The sequence below is a fragment of the Equus quagga genome, unplaced genomic scaffold (assembly GCF_021613505.1).
Source record: "Equus quagga isolate Etosha38 unplaced genomic scaffold, UCLA_HA_Equagga_1.0 73442_RagTag, whole genome shotgun sequence".
In the NCBI taxonomy this organism is placed as follows: domain Eukaryota; kingdom Metazoa; phylum Chordata; class Mammalia; order Perissodactyla; family Equidae; genus Equus; species Equus quagga.
The window spans coordinates 10,840,816-10,859,547 of NW_025802777.1; the positions used below are offsets into that span (position 1 = coordinate 10,840,816).

At 47.8% G+C, this 18,732-nt stretch overlaps 1 protein-coding gene across 2 annotated transcripts in view; it reads right to left on the reverse strand.

Moving 5' to 3' along the window:
- LOC124234220 (hormonally up-regulated neu tumor-associated kinase) overlaps positions 1-18,732 on the reverse strand; it is a 103,465-nt gene that overhangs the window by 9,282 nt on the left and 75,451 nt on the right. The window contains exons 6-9 of one of the 2 annotated variants that reach the window (XM_046651464.1): positions 15,768-15,903; positions 10,823-10,985; positions 7,377-7,460; positions 2,143-2,190 (exon numbers count right to left, since the gene is read on the reverse strand). In XM_046651464.1, coding sequence (XP_046507420.1) covers positions 2,143-2,190; positions 7,377-7,460; positions 10,823-10,985; positions 15,768-15,903 — 431 coding nt within the window. The remainder of the gene's footprint in view (positions 1-2,142; positions 2,191-7,376; positions 7,461-10,822; positions 10,986-15,767; positions 15,904-18,732) is intronic. The other variant, XM_046651465.1, reaches the window with a different exon arrangement.

Here is an 18,732-nt window from a genome sequence, read left to right on the forward strand (position 1 = left end):
CCCCCCCCCCCCCCCCCCCCCCCGCCGCAAGAATGCTCTTCTCCAGCCTAAAAGGATGGGTGATTTCATAGCGACCCATTTCTAAGGGGATGCCAGGAATTCATCACTAGCTGCTCCCTGCTGGAGACGAACCTCTGAGTCAGGCCATGTGGAAGGGTCAACAGCCCACAAGAAACGTGTTTGTTTACAAGCAGCCAGTCTCAGTGCCCTCCAAGTGCAGGTTACCAAATGCAACTGATCACCCAATTATACCTTTTCATTTGCATGGCCTATTTTCTCCAAAAGAAATTTCCTAGGGAGCAGGATGCTAAATTGCCTTATGTAACAGAAACAGATTTTCAGAAGGACTAATTATGTTCCCCCTTCGACACGCCTGCACCCACTCCCGCGCTCCCCTCCCAGCCATGCTGCTGCCTGCTCTGCCTCCTCCGATTCTCACGGGAGCTGCTCCCCTCACCGGCGTGCGCCGGAGGGTGGGCAATGGACTGAAGCTGTAGGTTCAGGGGGTCCTCAGGCACCTGCACTGCACAGTCCCAAACCCCCAAGGACGATGAGAGAGGGGACCAACGGAACCCCAGATGCAAGCCCCATGCAAAACAGCTTCTTGTTTTCTTTAAACCATTTTCTACCCACTGCATATGCATGGACATTTACAAAACTGGATACTTTGAAAATGTGGCCCCATAAAGGATTATCTACCCAACTCTTTTAATGTCGTGGATTGTTTGATGGGAGAGAGGAAGAAGCCAGTGAGTGATGGTTCACTGGGCTTCCAGAGGGAGGTGTCTGTAGGCTCGACAGCCAGTAGGAGGAAGCCGGTCCTGGGCCTCTGAGATCTGAGCTCCAGGGCGCTGGGCCCCTTAGGCCTGTGTGACTCCAGCCTCCTGCATTCCAAAGAGCCTCACCCCCGACTCCTTCCCAGTTGTGCTCCTGTGGGTGTAGCAGGGTGACCTCTGGCAAGTCACCTCCCTTTGAGGGACGTGTCTCCCCATCTGTAACCAAAAGGGTGGGTCCTTCCCAGCTCTTCAAGTGTAAAAATGAACCTCGCTTCTCCCCTGCTTCATCGTCTGAAAGGCAGAGCCATCAGTTTAAGGCGGACAGATGCAAACACGCCTCCCCGTCACCCCAGGCTGTAGGAAGAACTCCTGCCTGGGAAAGTGGCCTTGCTTCTCTCGCAGTGAAAAGCTGACCACAGAGAGTGTTGCTGGCCACAGAGTAGTGCTAGGGGCCTGAGGCGAGCTGAAGCTGTTTTCTTTGGGAAACTCTCAGTCCAGCTCAGCGTGGGCTTTCCTGGAGCGTGGCGGCCCCTTGATGATGTGCTAACCTCCCCTGGCTGTTGGGAACCTCAGAACTAGGTGCGGGTCGTGAACACCTGGGATGGCCCAGGGGCCCAGGTGTTGTTTGCCTGTTGACTTTGGTTCCTTGCTGCCCATCACGTAAGGGAAAGCCACAGAGGGCTGCTTTTGCCGTAGGAAAAACACGAATGAGTTGAGATAAAGAGGGCTGGGTTCATAAATTAGGCCGCTGAACCGGGAAGCTCTGTTGCAAACCCCACTTCTCCTACAGGTAGAAACATGAACGCATAGCCAAGCGTGTAGTCACAGCAAGACAATAAAAAACAGGCAATGTAACACAGAAAGCAGCAATCTGATCTGAGGGGATTCTGATAAAGCCACTCACAACAGGGTTCTGCATGTGTTAATTCAGGATAACAGAGTCCAGAGACTGGGGCAGGGAGCCACCAACCCTCAGGGTCATAGATGATGGTTAACTTCATGTGTCAACTGGGCTAGGACATGGCGCTGGATGTTTGATCAAACACCAGTCTAGATGTTTCCGTGAAGGTATTTTTTAGATGTGATGAACATGTAAATCCATAGACTGCGTAAAGCAGATGGTCCTCCACAGCATGGGTGGGTCTCATCCAATCAGTTGAAGGCCTTGAGAGAAAAAGACAAAGGTTTCCTAAGGAAGAAGGAATTCTGCCTCTAGAGAGCCTTGGGACTCAAGCTGAAATACCAACTCTACCATGTGTCTCCAAGCATGAGACGGACAGACACACACACACACACACACATACATCCTATTGGTTCCAATTCTCTGGAGAACTGACTAACCCATCATAACCCCCCAGGTTCCTACCTGCAGAGCATGGAATTCAAAGTCTCTTGTCCAGGTGTCCAGGGAGGCCTGCGAAAAGCAGCATTTTTCAACAATACAAGAAGCTGCACCTGCTGTTAATTCTCTAAACTCCATCCCCTACCACTTGCAGCTCTGGTTGGAAATTATTCATTTCCATGTTTACAGACAAGAAACCAAACTCCTAAATCATTGTGGAAGCAGGCAGCAGATGTCCTAACTCATGCACGGAACAGATTTTCTAGGTAAGCTTTGTATTAAAGTCTAAGACACGGAACGGAGGCTGTAATGATGAGTCAGCAGTTCCACGCGGTTTTTCTCAAACAGCTAAGACACCGCAAGCCGCACCTGAAGTCCCTCCTACCCCCACCTACGTCCTCTCCCAGTCCCCAGAGGTAACTACCGTTCTGATTTCCAACAGCACAGATGGTTTGATTCCAAACATTATTTTAAAAAGTTGTATGGATTTTGGAATAAGACACGAGGAGAACATTTTAATATTTTACCTTTCAACTTATAGTCCCCGTTACGGGTTGAATGGTAGCCCCCCAAAATTCATATGTCGGAGTCCTAACCCCCAGGACTTCCGAATGTGACTTTATTTGAAATCAGGGTCAGGACAGACCTGTCATGTCCCTTGGAAGCTTGGGGGAGATGAGGTTGTGAAAGCTCATTCCCCTTTGCCTTTGAGAAGGGGGCCTGTTGGTGTCACCTCTACAGAGGTAATCAAATTGAGATGAGGTCATTAGGGTGGGCCCTAATGCAATGTGACTAGTGTCCTTATAAAAATACGGAGACTGGACACACACACACACAGGGAGAACGCCATGTGAGGACGAAGGCAGAGATTGGGGTGATGTGTCTACAAGACAAGGAACGCCAAAGACTGCCAGCCATCAGGAGAAGCTAGGAGAGGGGCATGGAACAGATTCTCCCTCCCAGGCCTCAGAGCGAACCAACCCTGCCCACATCTTCTTCTCCGACGTCTGGCCTCCAGAACCGCGAGATAATCAATTTCTGTTGATTACGCCACTCAGTTCGCGGTACTTGGTCAGGGCAGCCCTAGCCAGCTAACACAGTCCCTCTGCCACCCCCCGCACAACTTTTCTTCCAAATCAGCAATATTACTTTGACACTACAGAGAAGCCCTTCTAGTTCTATTTTACATTTTTCTACAAATTAACATTATTTTTAAAGACTTTAATAACAAAAATGGCTTCCGGCTCTATATGGCTTTAATGAGCCAGTTTAGAAACGAGGACTGCCCCGCCTCGACCCCCACAGTTCTCAAGGGCCTCTGTTTTAGGAACAGGAGTCCCTGGGGCCCACGCCCGAGGCGCTCTTAGACCAGACAGGTGTCCTACTTTCACAAACATAATTTCTGCCTTTTACGGGAGGAAGAGGTGGAGAAAGTGGTGAAGTCATAAAAGCACAATCACAGTACTGTCATCCCAGGAGGGAGGTTTTTTTCAACTTAATTCAACTCCTTTGTCTCCTAGGAGAAAAAGAACTGGAATCAGGAAAAACAAAGAGGCCGTGGCTAGCCTACAATGCGGGGACACGGCCCCTGGGCCGCCCCCGTTCAGCCAACCTGAATCTTCCCTCCACCACGCCCTCTCCCAACCCCCCCACCTCCCCTGCCGCTTGGCGGCTTCTTCTCCTGGACCAGCCGATGGCAACTGGAACGAAACCCACAGAGGCTCTAAGTGGGCTTTTCCTAGAAAATCTGAGCTCTTTCAGACTTTCTTAACACTTTGTCTAACTGGCCCCACTCCACTTTCTAGGTTCCAACGGAGAGGCGTTTGATAATCTAGTAAGAGCCTGTAATTTAATTAGCAGAAGTATCACGGCAGTTTGGAGAAAACAAATGGATCATAGAGAATTGAAATTGTTTTCCCATTAGCGTTCCTATTGAAACCCAAACCGTTAAATATTCCAACAAATGTTTAAAACGCTCAGTATGTGTTTTTGGGCCAAATGAAATAACCATCCACAAAAAATAATCTGGATGAGAAAAAGAGGCCCCTTTTCCATCACAGTTCTGATACTTTTAAATACACCACCACAGGGGGCAGGGTGCGAGGGCAGCCAAGGACATGGGCATGGGCAAAGTGGGTTAGAGGCCACTAAGGTGCACGCATAGGGGTACCTGGTGCATCTAAGTCTGAATTACTCCTTGAAGACATAAGGAGTCCGATACAAACCAAGAGGCAGGGGTGCCGAACAGTGAATTCTGCATGCCCTGGTCACCCCAGCCGCGGTGACCACCCTCGGTGCAACTGAGCATAAGAGGTCCCTCTCTGCCTTAGGGCATGGCATCCAGTGATGACAATGCAACATGTGTGCTATGCTGCAGGTGTCCCCTCTACTTTAATCAAGCTAGGCGTCCCTCCTGGAATGTTCCACCTTCTCCAGCTGCTGTCCCAATTCTATTTTCCGAGACTTGGGTCAAGGTCCACTTGATTCTTTCATTCGCTCATCGAGCAAATATTTATCAAGCACCTACTGTGTGCCAGGCATCGTGCAGTCTTCAGGGATGCTGTGAGGAGCAAAAGGGACCCAGCCCCTGTTCTTAGGGACTCACAGGCCAGAGTGGGAGAGAAACATTAGCCAAATAATCCCTGAAAATGTAACGCTGCAAATGGGACAAGCCCAAGGTGCACAACGAGGTGTGACAGCTTGTACTGGAGGGATGCGTCCCAGGGGCAGAGGTCAGAGGTTGGCACGGGGCCATGAGAAACTGACCCTGCCTGCAGGTCTGAAGATATACAGACATTAACTCAGCAAAGAGGGGTGGAGAGAACATTCTGGAAGAGGGAACAGGGTGTTCACAGTCCTGGCAGCCAAGAGAGCAGAGAAGTCTGAAAGCCCGTGGGACTGAGCACAAAGCAAGAAGCAGGGCCGTGTGTGTGGGCCTGGGAGATGAGGCTGGGGAAGCAAGCAGAGGCCAGTCCCATCTGTGACACGGCAGCCACGTCACAGAGTTTGCCCTTCAGGTTAAAGAAGTCTTTGAAGGTTTCGAGCAAGGAAGGGACAGGATCTGATTTGAGGGTGGACAGCTTGCTCTGGCTGGTGTGCACAGAAGAGAGTGCCAGGCAGTCATGGGAACGGGTGATACCCGTTAGGAGGCCATGGCAGAGGTCCAGGCAAGAGGCCATGGTGGCTGGGACCGGGGCGGGAGGACGAGCATGGAGAGGGCAGAGGGTTTCGAGAGCTTTAGGAGTCAAATTGGCAGAACTTGGTGACCGACTGGCTCTGGGAAAGGAATTAAAAAGGACTCCTGGGTTTCTGCCCTATACCGAGGGCGGGGCTGCCATTTGGAGGCAGAGAATGGGGGGTGGGCAGCGTCTGGTTCCGGGCATGCTAGATTGGAGACACCTCCACTCAGGCATGAGGAGGTTTAGAAAGCAACTGGCCAGAGGGTCTGGAGCTCAGGGGAGGCTGGTCCCTACACCACCTCCGCTCTCCTGCTCTCAGCCTGAAAGCCATGCGTGGGCTTGCTGGTCAGCCCCAGCCTGCACAGCCCGCCCTCCAAAAGCTTATCTCCATCCTTATCATGCTGGTGCCCACAGCCTGTCTCAGAAGAAGGAGGCCTCCAGCCTTGGGGTCAAGGCTGAGCTCCACCCTGGCTGCTCTGAATGTGTACCCCTCCCCTCTCACCACTGGAGTTCCTTCTATCTCCTCCACCTTCCCACCTCCCTGTGTGTCCTTCAAGCAGAGGCCATGTCCTCTCCTCCTCTTCATTGCCGGTGTCACTGACAGAGATCTGGGCTGTCTTCCCTCCCCTAAATCCATGCAATCTCTTTTCTGCCTATTCCACTTCCACCAAACTGTTCTCTCTAAGGTCCCAGGATAACTAACTGCTCAGTCGACACCAGTGACCATTTGGCCTTTCCCATGGTCTCCCTAGATCACTCCCTCTTGGGTCACCTGCAGACTCCCTGGCCACCCCTGACATCTTCACTGGTTTCTCTGTCATCAGTGTCTCCTCTTCTCTGCCTCCTTAAATCGAGCGGTCCCCCAGGCTCTGTCTACATTGGACAGCTGTGATATCCTCCTCTGGCCTTGACACTCAGGGGCGGCCCCTTCCCCATGCTCCTGTCACATCTTCCCGTGGCGCCTCACAGCTCAGCACTTGCGTCACCTGCATCACTGTGTTGCCCTGGTCTGTGTCCCACTTGCTTTCTGTGGCTGCCAAGGAGCCACAGTGCTCAGTTACCACCCACCGCTTCACTGCAGCCTGGCGCTCAGGAACAACCCGGGAGGACTTCCTTCCTGGTGACACGCGAGGCTTGTGGAATCAGGGTGAAAGTTCTGAGTTGGAAAAGGGAAGAGGGAAGTGGGCAGGCCCATCAGCCTCGGGCAGGGTGTGGAGGATGGGTCCTTTTTGGATCTCTCTTCAAATGAAGGAATTCTGGGTGTAGTGGGAGAGGCTCCTGTGCCAGAGGGACTTGGGGCACATGGGAGAGGCTCCGGAGGGCAAACAGAAGTGGGTTCCCAGGAAAATCACTGAGAAGACAGAGGACCCCACTTGACAAAATGGCGAGTGAGGAGTCCTGGGTTGGGGAGCACCCTCACCCCGTGCTCCTGGCCCTGGATCTGGAGTTCCCAGGCACAGTCTCTTTACGAGCATGTATCTGGGGTCCAAACTGGGGAAATTTGCCATATGTCCCCAGTTTTTACTCTGGATTCAAAGAATCTTGGTATTTTCTCACAGGTATGTGCTAGGCAGCATCAGGTCACCAGGGAGAGCTGACTGGAAGAGCTCGCTTTCGTCCAAAACTTCTCCCATTTTTCTCAGTTCCTCGTCTTACTTTCTTCTCCTGATGCCAAGCAGTCCCTTCACTTACATTTCTGAGCATCTCATTTTTGCCTTCTGGAGATCTGACAGTGGTTTCCGACCTTGGCTGCTCAATGGAATTGTCCAGGGAACTTTAAAAAATACTGACCCCAAGTCCAGACCCCTGAGATTCAATAGAACTGGTCCAAGATGTGGCCCGGGCACCCAGATGGCCTAACGCTTCCCGATGGTTCTAATGTGCGGCCACAGCTGAGAACCAGCCTTTGGAGATTGAGCAATGGTTGCTCTGTCGTAAACCATCTCTCCAGGGCTCAGTCAAGTGTTTGATTTTTGCTACTTCTATGAACCATAATAAGTGGTTTCCTTTCCACTCCCCTCCCCAAATGGAAATCCACTCTTCCTAAGCGATCCTGGGTTTTGCTTTGGCGTCACTCACCTCAAAGGGCTCCTTGGTGGGCCTGCACTTTTCTATCTGGTAGAGCTGGGTCTTGTAGCAGACACTGTCCTGGATGTCAGATTTCTACCAGAGGGGAAGAGAAAACAAACGTAGCTTAACAAATGGGAAATTGAAATGTCCATTATGCAGGCATTAATTTTTAAACCAGCACTTGGCTGAGAAAGTGCCAGAAGTGGTTGGTAAGTCCATTCACGGAAATGCAAAGGCTCATCCGCGGATGGTTTGCAGTCAGGATGCAGCGTGGGGAGAGGCCCGGGCCCAGAGTCAGGAGACCTAATTCTGTTACCGGCTCTGCCAGGCCAGGGCCCAGTAACCCTGGGCAGGTAGATGCTCCTTGCTGGGCCTCAGTTCTTTCCTCTGTGCGATGAAGTCTAAGATGGGAATGCAGAAACCAAATACGTGAGCTGGGCAGAATAACTTATTTTATTGAATTACTAAGTAGGAGACACATCTTGTTTTGTTTGCTTAAAAACAGCCCTAGTCCCTGCCTGCAGTCCTAATAAAAGTCACAGCAATTCACAACATAGCTTGAAGAAGACTAAAGATGCCCCACAGTTATCTAGGTACAGGGTTTAGGTGCAGTCGCATCTGGAGACAGGTGAAATTACACAACTGACTGCTTAATTTATCAACCAATTCACGGAATGCCCTTACACGCTCTCCAACTTTCCATGCTTTTGGTTTTAGAAAGAGAAAACGAGCATCAGAAGAGAAGGGGAGAAATGACAATTAAGGCACAATATTTTACTTTCTGGTTCACTAGCTTCTTTTTCAAAATTATACACGGGCTGTTAGTAATTGTTGGTGAGATGAATAACTGGGATAGTGCATACATACGGTGCCACTAAATTAGCCACGTGCGGAAATTACTGAGTGGATGCCTGTAGTTGTCTGTGGGGATTCGTTCGCTCTAGTTAAAAACAGCACTCGCCTAGACGCTGGTTCTCGGACCAGGTAGGTCCTGTGATTTAAGGGTTAAGTGTGAAACAGATACAATAAAATAAGAACCTTCTCCAGTTAGAAGTACATTTGCTGAATTTCCAGGGAATGTTCTCAGTAACAAAACCATGCTCAGCTTTGCAACACTTGCAACCCTGAAGCTGGGCAAAGAGGAGGAGCAGAAATACAGCAGATGGCAAGACACCCAGAGAAAGCACGATACAGCCTAAGAGCTTCAGACCAAGGGCTTTCTTGCTTGGGATGAGCTCTGTGGTGTTTAGGATAAGTATGAGTAACCCAAGTTTGTATCTGTAGACGTGTTGGTAGACATATGAAAGAAACTATTTTAATAACGAACCTCCATCTTACAGATCAGCATCTGAAGAACTAGTTTTCCCAAAAGAAAATGTTTGAATCTTAGGAACGTAGCAATGTCATCCTCTAAATATGTGAAATCATCAACTTTATAGTCAGTTTCCTGGAAACACTTCTTAAAAACTAACGTTTGAACAACATTCATCATTTGAAAAGGAAAATCAGCATGTTGACCTTCTTCTCTTCCTTTTACTTGAGAATTATGTAAATTCTTAACTGTCCTCTAGCATGATGGTCCCCAAATGGTGTGACCTTGAGCCCATATGAGTGAAAAAGTTGTAAGCAGGCACCTACAATATATGCATATTTATTTAAACATTATAAGCAAGTGCCACTGTAGTATTACAGCATGTACATTATAAAATAGGAATTAAAAAAGATAAGAAAGAAATGTGGAACAAATCGTCTTCTTATAAAAGGGAACTGGAAAGCAGCCTCAAGTTCAATATGGCTTTTAAGTTTCTCACCGTGAGAGAATAAGAACCTCTGTGTGATATAAGAGATTTTCTTAATCACTCCTTATCATATAATAAAATGATACAAATAATATACTATCTCTGGAAGGTCCCATCTTTCTGACCTTGACTTCTCACCTGTAGTTTTCCTATGACAGTGGCACTGTCTCTAAGATCTAGCCTCAAAGCCACATGTTTGTCACCATCAGAAGTGTCATCCCATCACTGCTTGCACGGAGCGTGGTTTTCCCCCATAAAACACTGCTCTCATTTAAAGCCTTTACTATGGACAATGTTTCTTCTCACATACATCTTTCCTTTGGTGATTCACCAAAAAAAGGAGTTCTGTGAATAATTTCCTGTTGAAGCAAAATCTAGCAAATATCCTAAGCTGAATCAGCTTAGAAACATCTGTACTTTCATCCGACTATTTAACAAACTTTCCTTGGAGCTTCCTCACTAGTCAGCAATGTTTTCTAGATGTCTCCCAAATCTATTTGCTAACAAGAGATACACTCTCACCATCTCTTATGGGCATTATTTTGGCCAGTTCCACCACGGCAGGGAGAACATCACTTCCCCAATTGTAGGTGGATTTTCATCTTCAGCTCTAAGATAGAAACCTCACAAAAGGTTTCTAAGCCTATTATTTAGTGGAATTTTGTGATGCATTTGGCTATCATGTGACTTTAAACAGCATTGGAAAACTCTAGAAGTTCATCTTCATGTTCTGGAGTCTAAATGTCTTCCTAACAGCGTTGACCCACACAATCAGATCTTCAGCCGCCATATAGACAGGGTGGAGGTCATCCTTCGTGACAGTGGATACAAAATCAAATTTCAGATGGGCTTCCTGACAATTCTGAGTTTCTCTGGTTGACTTCCTGTTAGATGGTCAGCCCCCACATTCTGAGCAGGAGAAACAGGAGTGGCAGACAGCATTGAGACCACCTTTGATCCAGTTTTCTTCACAGAATTCTTTTTAAGCCGTTGTCCATTTGGAGAGAAATGATTTAGTCCAAACTAGAAACTGGAGCATGTAAATTCCCTTACCCAGGCCCAGATGAACTACCTGTGGCAAAAGGATGAAGGTGACCAAGGCATGAGGGTACCACTGTCCACCCCAGGCTACCAGACTCCATGCTGTGCCTCACACGCAGCCCAGGACACCTGGACTCTCTGACTCCCAGATTGAGAAAAGGGGCCGGGGTCAAGCTAGTGAAGATCAATTTCAGTCTTATTTTCTGGAGAAGTAAATATAATAGTGGCTTTCTCATATGCCATGCTTCAGAGATGAATGCCTGAGAGAGCCTGCTCTCCAACTTTTAGGACCACAGAAGACCCCAATGCCTCTAACGTGGGAACCCCAAGAGCTGAGAGACAGCAGAATGAAAAAGGCAACAGAGAAGCTGAAGGGAAAGAGGTGGGAACCTCTCACAGTGCTACCCAGGGCTTAACTCTGTGGGAGAATATTTGAAAAACACCTCAGATAAAAAGCACTAGCTACCTGAGAAGCAGGTTTTGCTACTTTTTTTTATCCCACCCTAGTTTAAATTAACAGCTTAGATCAAGTGTCAGCAGCTGGGAAACCACTGGGGCATAAGAGCTCCCTTGTCCACAGAAAGGAGAGAAAATGGCCACGAGGGCCCCACTCACCCCTGACAAATAGCGCTCGAGTTTCTTGTTTAAGAGGAAGTAGATGGCGAGGATGTGGCAGGCCCGGTTGGAGAGCACGGTGTTGATCACGTCGCTGTTCTTGTAGCCCAGCTTCTCGGTCATGTGCAGCACCACGCTGGGGCTCAGGTCTTCCAGGGAAATCCTGGGCGGCAGAGGGACAGAGAACTGGTCACGTCTCCACCTTCACAGAAAGGCTCTGGGGCCTCGTTAGTGATGCCCACAAACATGGTAGCACAAGGCAATCAGGTTCATTCATTCACTCATTCATTATTATGAAAAATTTCATAGACACAGAAAAGACAAGGGAACAGTATAATTCCCCTCTGTGTGCCCAACATCTGGGAGAAGCAACTGTTAACTCTTCGCCATTCTTGCTTCATCTATTTTTTTTCTTTTTGCTAAAGCATTTTAAATCACAGACATCATGGCATTTCATTCCTAAACACCTCTATGACCATCTTTAAAAAGCAAGGACATCTATCCCCTACAGAATCACAATCAACTTACCCAACAAAATTTCAATAGTCTTTTAATGTTGTCAAACATTTAGACCATATTCGAATTTTCGCAATTATCCCCAATTTTCTTACAATTTGACATTCTTTCCTTAAAATATATTTGTTGGATGTGAGCGCAGCCCATGCTTAAAAGTTGGGTGTAAGCTGGGATGGGAAAGGAAGGTATTCAGGAGCCAACCCAGGCCGTGTTTAAAGGAACGGTGTGAGCTCACAAGTTCACAAATAGGGAATTTGGGGTTCAACTGTAAAGTGAGGTGCTCTCAGAGGACAGGTTAAAGCTTCTTTGCAGAAGTATTAGGAAGATGAACTCCTTGAGATGAAGTACCAAAGAAATGCCAGGCATTCATTTATCCACTCACTCTTTCAGGCAACAAATTCTCATCTCATGCAGTTTACGTTCCAGTGGGGAGAAGAGAAGATAAATTCATTTAGCCCTCGTGACAGTTTTATGGCAGGCACTGCTATTATCCCCATTTTACAGATGAAGAAACTGAGGCCCCCAGCAGTGAAGCAACTTGTCCACGGTCACAAGGTGGGAAGTAGCAGCCCCAGAATTGAAACTGGGGCAGACCGGCTTAGAATCTAGAAGCTAAACCTCCACACTCAGCGTCTCTCAAATAAACAGACAGGACCAATAGCCATGGAGAACAAGAACGCGGGCTGACGGGTATAAGGAGTATGTGCGTTGGCAGCAGGGGTGTGTCATTAGATAGACATTCTAGTCCCTCAAGAAGATACCAATAGGGCACTCTGGGAGCAGAGTGCAAACACATCTGGCTGGAGAACTCTGTAGACCCCCCCAAAGGGTCCAAAGACATTTTTGATGGGACCTCAGAACCAAAGCACCCCAAGAAACTGCACAGTACAACCCCATAATGGTCCATAAGAGGAAACTGACCTGCCAAGTTCACAGGCCAGGTGAGAGGGGCGACAAGGGCCCACCTGGGTCTGCTGACCACCTTGCACCACCCGTCCTGTAACCTACCTCAGCTCTCCCTCCCCTGGAGTTGAGTAAGTGCAGTCCAAAGAAAATGCGAGCAAGGAACCAGGAAATCCACCTCCCTCACTCCGGTTGACCACAAAAATCACAAATTCTAAATAACAAATGGCAGGGGGTTGGAATGACTAATGGCAAAACATAATAATGTTTGTTAAAAAAAAGAATACAATTACTTGAAGTTTGCCAAAACACAACACAGAAGGCTGGATTGTTTGAAACTACCTGGTAATGTCTGTGTGGGAGCGGCCCTGTCCCTGGCCAATCAGACCACAGCCACTTGACCCCACCCCTGGCCAATCAGACCACTGCTGTGCTCTGATCTTGGCCAATCAGACCACATTAATAGCCTGGCCCCTGGCCAATCAGATCATGGCTGAGTGACTCTGCCCCATGCCAATCAACGCACAGCCACATGCAGACAGCCCGGTTTCTACTAGGAGCAGGCTCTGGAAGGACGAGTGCTTGGGTGTGGGGTGCCATAGGGAAGGAGGGGGTGGGCTGGGAAGTGGAGGTGAGAGGAGGGAAGTGAGCAGAGCAGACACCCCATCTTTGCCCTTCATATCCGTTGTCTTCAAAAACAGGAGACCTCTGCCAAAATACACACTGTCCACTGACTGTTGACTGAGAGTAATATTTTAAACATTTGTCCAATAAGCAGTGTATATATTTGGTGCTCTACGATATCAGTGATTGAATTTGTATTATCTCTCCACGTTTGGATGATACAGACAATGGTGAAATGTTCCAGAGCACTAGGTATAATTCTAACTGAATAAATTCTCATTAAAACCGCTTGTATACCACTTCGGTCTAATTCTGTCCTGTGTTATCAATGACCTCCTTGCCCTCCCTCCGTCTCCAGAGCTAACTGAAGCAGCGGCGAGACTGTCCAGGCCCACGCAAGGAGAGGGAGGAAGCAGCCACGGTCTGCTCTTGTCAAGATGTCTGCTCCCAGAACAGGGAGGCCAGCCTGATACACAGCAAACATGTTGATGGACAAGCGTGAACATTTATTATACAAAGTTTACTTTTAGAGACATTTTCCTCTTGCCTTTTGGAGATCAACTTGGAGGCCCAAGTGACTTCAGAGGAGGCTTTACAGTGGAGTGATATAAAACACAGACCTTTATTCTCTTTCTTTCCCAAAGGAAAACACTGACAACACCTAAAATAACTAAATGGGGCTAGGTATGATGGGAAGCCATAAAATATACTTTATAAAGAAAGCATCCCTTTCTCTGGTCACACGTTCTTACTCCATTTATCGCTGTGCTGACAGAAACCAGAAAAATAATGATCAAAAGCACATCTTTTTTGCTTTAAACATTTTTCAAAATAAAGACTGTAAATAACATGGGCCTCTCCCAACAGTTTAGATTTCTGGTTTCATGGCTTAAAAATGGAATGTGGATTTGCCTCTAGTATAAAATGAGTGAATGAAGATGCAGCCAGCAAGGAGCAGGGACACCGTATCTAATACCAGCTCCACTTTCTTCAACAGCTGCCACGTTGAGTGGCTTGATTACGCTCATTTAGACAGTGATTACATTAGCTTAATGACTCATTTGGCTGCCACCAATGCCCCTCCTTTACAGAGAGCATACCTGTGTGCTGCTATCCATAGTGAGCCCTGGTAATGAGGTCTGGCCCCTCAGCTTTGCTTTCCATCTCACGGTGGGGTAATATTTCTGGTGTCTATTTCAGATACGGACCCAAATCGAGCCGCTGTGGGAAACCAGAGTCTATTTCCAGGTTCCCTTGGTAACCTCAGCCACCCAGATTTTGTGTAAATTACCTCCCATGAATCAAATGCGAGAATTCTAGAAGGCAACTGAGTGAAACCACCTCATCTATGGCCATAGCAGGTGTAAATTTGGCCCAGGGGCATGGATGCAGACTCCAGGAAGGTCCACCCACACCCCCTTAAGATCTTCTAGAAATTTCTCTCCAAGACAGAGCCCTACCTGCCCACCTCCTTTGAAGAACTCCGCACTGCAGCTTTCATAAGACTTGGTGGAAGTTTCCAGACCTTCCTAGGCATTTTGAAAATATGATTATGGAGGATACCTCTTTCCCTCCAGTTCCCCGTCTGTCCCTCTTCATCGGGGGTTCCCTTGTCCTCATCTGAGAGTGGTCAAGTGTGCAGGCCACTCTAGGTCTGAAGGAAGAAGGAGTCGAGGTGGGTCCCAGCCCTGGAAGGGGTCTGACTCATGTGGTCTCCATGTCTGCTTTAAAGTAACCAAAATGAGGGCCCTCATTCCCCCACTCGAGTCAGTTAACAAAATGTCAAATGAGTAGGAAAAAAGTTCAAGGTAATGTTTTCCAATCTGTAGCCAGTGCCCCAGCATGGAGACGTGGGGGCCATCACAAGGTATCCCTCAGTGTTTCCATGCTGTGGATTCCTGCTTGTAAGCCTTCCTTAAAGATTCCTCCTCCTGAGGCCGGCCCAGTGGTGTAGTGGTTAAGTTCGCGCACTCTGCTTCGGCAGCCCAGGTTCACCGGTTCGGATCCCAAGTGTGGACCTACGCACCACTTGTCAAGCCATGCTGTGGTGGCATCCCACATATAAAGTAGAGGAAGATGAGCACAAATGTTCACTTAGGGCCAATCTTCCTCAGCAAAAAGAGGAAGAGAGGAGGATTGGTGGTGGATGTTAGCTCAGGGCTAATCTTCCTCATAAAAAATAAATAAAAAGACTCCTCCTCATGGAAACTGCTGAGGTGAAGCCTTCACAGGAAGTCCACGGGAAATGCGGCCTGAAGCAAATGACTCCTTCCATTGCCTTTTCTTCCTGCCCCCAACTTTCTAAGGCCGAGGACTTAGGGCTGAAATAAACATCAGAGCAAAGAAGTGGCAGAGGAGGAGCCCGAGGGGTGGTTTGAAAGGGGAGAGAGGCCATTCCACCGGATTCTGCCTGATGCTGGCAGGAGAGCTCATGGGTGGATCTCAAACACACACACTCAAATACAAAGAGATACACTCACAGACACAACGCACTTAAACACTCACACACATAGACACACACACACATACTCAGGCCATAGCTAGTCTAAATGGTGCCTTTGTGTGAATTAGAAAAAGGCGCCACTCTGGGAAGATGCAGGTCCTCCGGAGGAGGTTTGACAAGGGGAATGTGGCCTGGATTGCAGCCTCCACGCACCCTCCACTGGGCACCCCTGCAGGGCACACTCTCCACAATCACATGGGATGGCCCTCTCTACACTGCCTCTCGTGCACTGATGTGGGCTTGTCCATGGATGTGTGGCTGCAGAGGGTGGAAGGGCAGCCAAGAGAAGACGCAGCTTTTGCTGGAATCATGTACAGCCTCCCGTCCGGAGCTATCCAGGGCTTGTAAGACAGGCCCCATCTGGCCCGAAGAAGGGGCCTTCTGTGTGCACTTGATTACCTGTTGGGGTAGGTGACATTACACGGCACTTTGCCTGTGTAATTCTCATTAAGCCAGCGATTCGCCAGTGCTTGCTGAATATTGGGCCTCTTCACGGGATCTGGTTCCAGGAGAGAGCGCAGGAAGTTGATGGCTCCTGTGAAGACATTTGGCAAATAACACAGGCATGTTACAGGCTGAATGAAGACACCACTGGGACTTGAGGCAGATGACCCACCACCCCTCCCGAGCCACTGCTGGGCGGATCTGTTTTCTGGATCTCTGGGCCACAAGTCAAAGTGTTTAAGATGTCTGTCCAAGGGATGCAACTGGTACATGGTAAAGCAAGACCAGTTCGGGTCTCCCGACGCCCTGCACTTCCCAATACAACCTGTAGTCTCTTCTTGTGGTCCACCTCTAAAGGTGAACCAAAGAGATGTTGTATTTATAGGCTTGAAGGGATGAAACAAAGGAAAGAGAAAAAAACTTGATCTCAAGGTAGGATTTTGAGCACTCACAAAGGAACCAGAGGGTACAGGCATTCTAAATTAGACCCTCTAACTTGGCCTTCACCACGTGACACCACAGTCTCAAGGCATCAGGGAGGTCCTGCTTTCTTTCTGCTCCCTTCTTTTAAAGCCATTCTCCATGGCCACCCACTTATTCCCCAGACCCTGAACTGATGATGCAGTCCTCATGCCAGCCAGAGCCCATGCCCACTTAGCTGAGCCAACAAGGCCAACACAATGCCAGAGAGCCAGTTTTTGTTAAAGGGTTAAGTAAACTCTGTAACAATGACTCAAGTTTTCAAATCCTTGTTCGTGTACAAAGTTCTGGCAAGCGCGAGACAGTAAACCCATGTCTACCTGATGGGCCCTCTCCTTTTGTGCTGTCCCTCAAACTGAAGGGGCTGCTTGGGCAGAATGGACATCAATAAAGTTTGTCCTTATTTTTCAGCATACTGAAGTTCGCTGCCACCACACAGCAGTTGCGCTGAGCATGGTGGGTAAGGAAAGGACATGAGAAGCGATTGACAAACTACAAAATTCCTACAATCCCTTTCTCTTCTATACCAGGCAAAAATGACTTTTCAGATGCCCTGGGTCTCCTTTCATTAAACAAACATTTACAGAGCACCTGGTGTCCATCCAGACACTAGGGATAGAACATACGCATCCTTTAAGATTATAACAATGGAAACAACTACACAACGTGGAAAAATATGTTATAATGCACACAAAGGCCACAGGCCTCAAAATTGTTCAGCACGAGAATATGCATGTCCACATATGGACAAAGAATGCCAGGGATGGCTTCAAAATGAAGATGGTCTGTCGTGCTTGAGTTGTGGGACCGTGACATTGTCTTATTCTATAGTCCTTATTTTATGGAGCATTGCCATATTTTCTTTGCAATATAAAAAATACTATTTTATGTAACTTTGTACATGATATCCAATTACCAATATAACAAGCATTAGATCTCAGAAAAGAATCTTAATTTGCTTGGTCCTCAAACTTTTCTAGCCTTCTCTCCAAAACTATTTTTCAGTTTCTAACATAATCTAACCTTTCGAGGAAGAGTCATCAAAATCCTCACTTTCCCACAGGCTTTACTTGTCATTTTAATGCTGTCCTTTACAGAAGGATGAGTGTTGTCTGTCAACCTATTTTCTGCAGGATAGAAACGAGGCCATCAAAAGACAGCATAATCGTGATGCCAGAATCAACCCAAAAGAAACAACTTTTGCTAGGTTGTGCCGCCAGATAACTCGGTAACTCCTTAAGGTGTTATTTTCCTACAGTTGCTAAGGTCACCAGAGGGTCATTTCTCTTTAAGAATGTAGTGGGTAAAAATACACGGGTAGACGCCAGAGCAGTCATGAGGTAGGTACACTTAATACTCTAAGTTTTATCGCTGGGTCTCTAAGCAGACCTTTCCTAAAATGTTCTTCAATGGTCTCAAAAGGAAACAGATCTCCAAAAACAGAGGTTCCTCTTTTTGGAACCTCTGTGTCCCGTCTCTCAGCTCCCCTACACTGCAAGAGTCATTGGATGCTTAATTAGGAAGCTCTACTGGTCAAAGGAAAAAGATGCGGGCTTAATGAATTGAAATGGAGAGGCTGTGAGTTAACGATGTTTCTGAGACATCTCTGTTGCTTACCCTCAAAAGCCCTGAACAACAACCCAGGCTGCACCAGGCTTTTTCAGAGTCTGATTAGCCAGAAGAGCTAAGAACAGACTGGATGTGCATTTTTGTTCTATTTTCAGAACCAAGCGCTCTGCATCTTCACAACTTGCTGATGAGCACAAGTAATTTTAGTTTGAATCTCTACTGACGAATTTTCTTTCTTTGGACATCACAAGCTTGGCGTTACTATCCAAAAAGGGCTTTGAAAACATCCTTAGAGCTCTTTGAAGTATGTGTTAGGGTCTTGAAAATCTCTATGACTCACGAGCAAAAGGGATTAAAATATTCTCCACTGTCCTAGAAAGCTGCAGCGGGCAGGGCTATGTGTCGCAATCCATCTTCTGAGCTAGCACATGGGCTCTCATTCGGGCTGGAGGGTAGGGGTGACTCACATAGGAAGCTCCCTCTCTGTGCTCCCCATCACACGTGGTACCCACTCCTCCAGAGCAAAACCTACTTTCCTCCATGAGGCATTAGCTTTCCAAAGTCTAGACTGACTTGTGTGAGTCTAGGGAAAGGGTCGCAGGGCATGGACAGACCATCGGACTTTTTCCATGAGTGTAGCCCAGTGGATGCAAGTGGAATCCCATCCCCACCCGAGGCTCCTCCCCCATCATGTCCCAGGTGAAAGCAGCAACAATTATTTGACAGTCGAGCCTCCTCTGAAATCTTAATTAGCGTTGGCTCAACCCTCGAAGATGCTAACACCTCACCTTCAGCTTCACTTTGGCAACTTCATGGTACAAAAGCCTCTTGATCTGAAGTGACTGTTTGGAATGCAGTATAAGTGCCATCA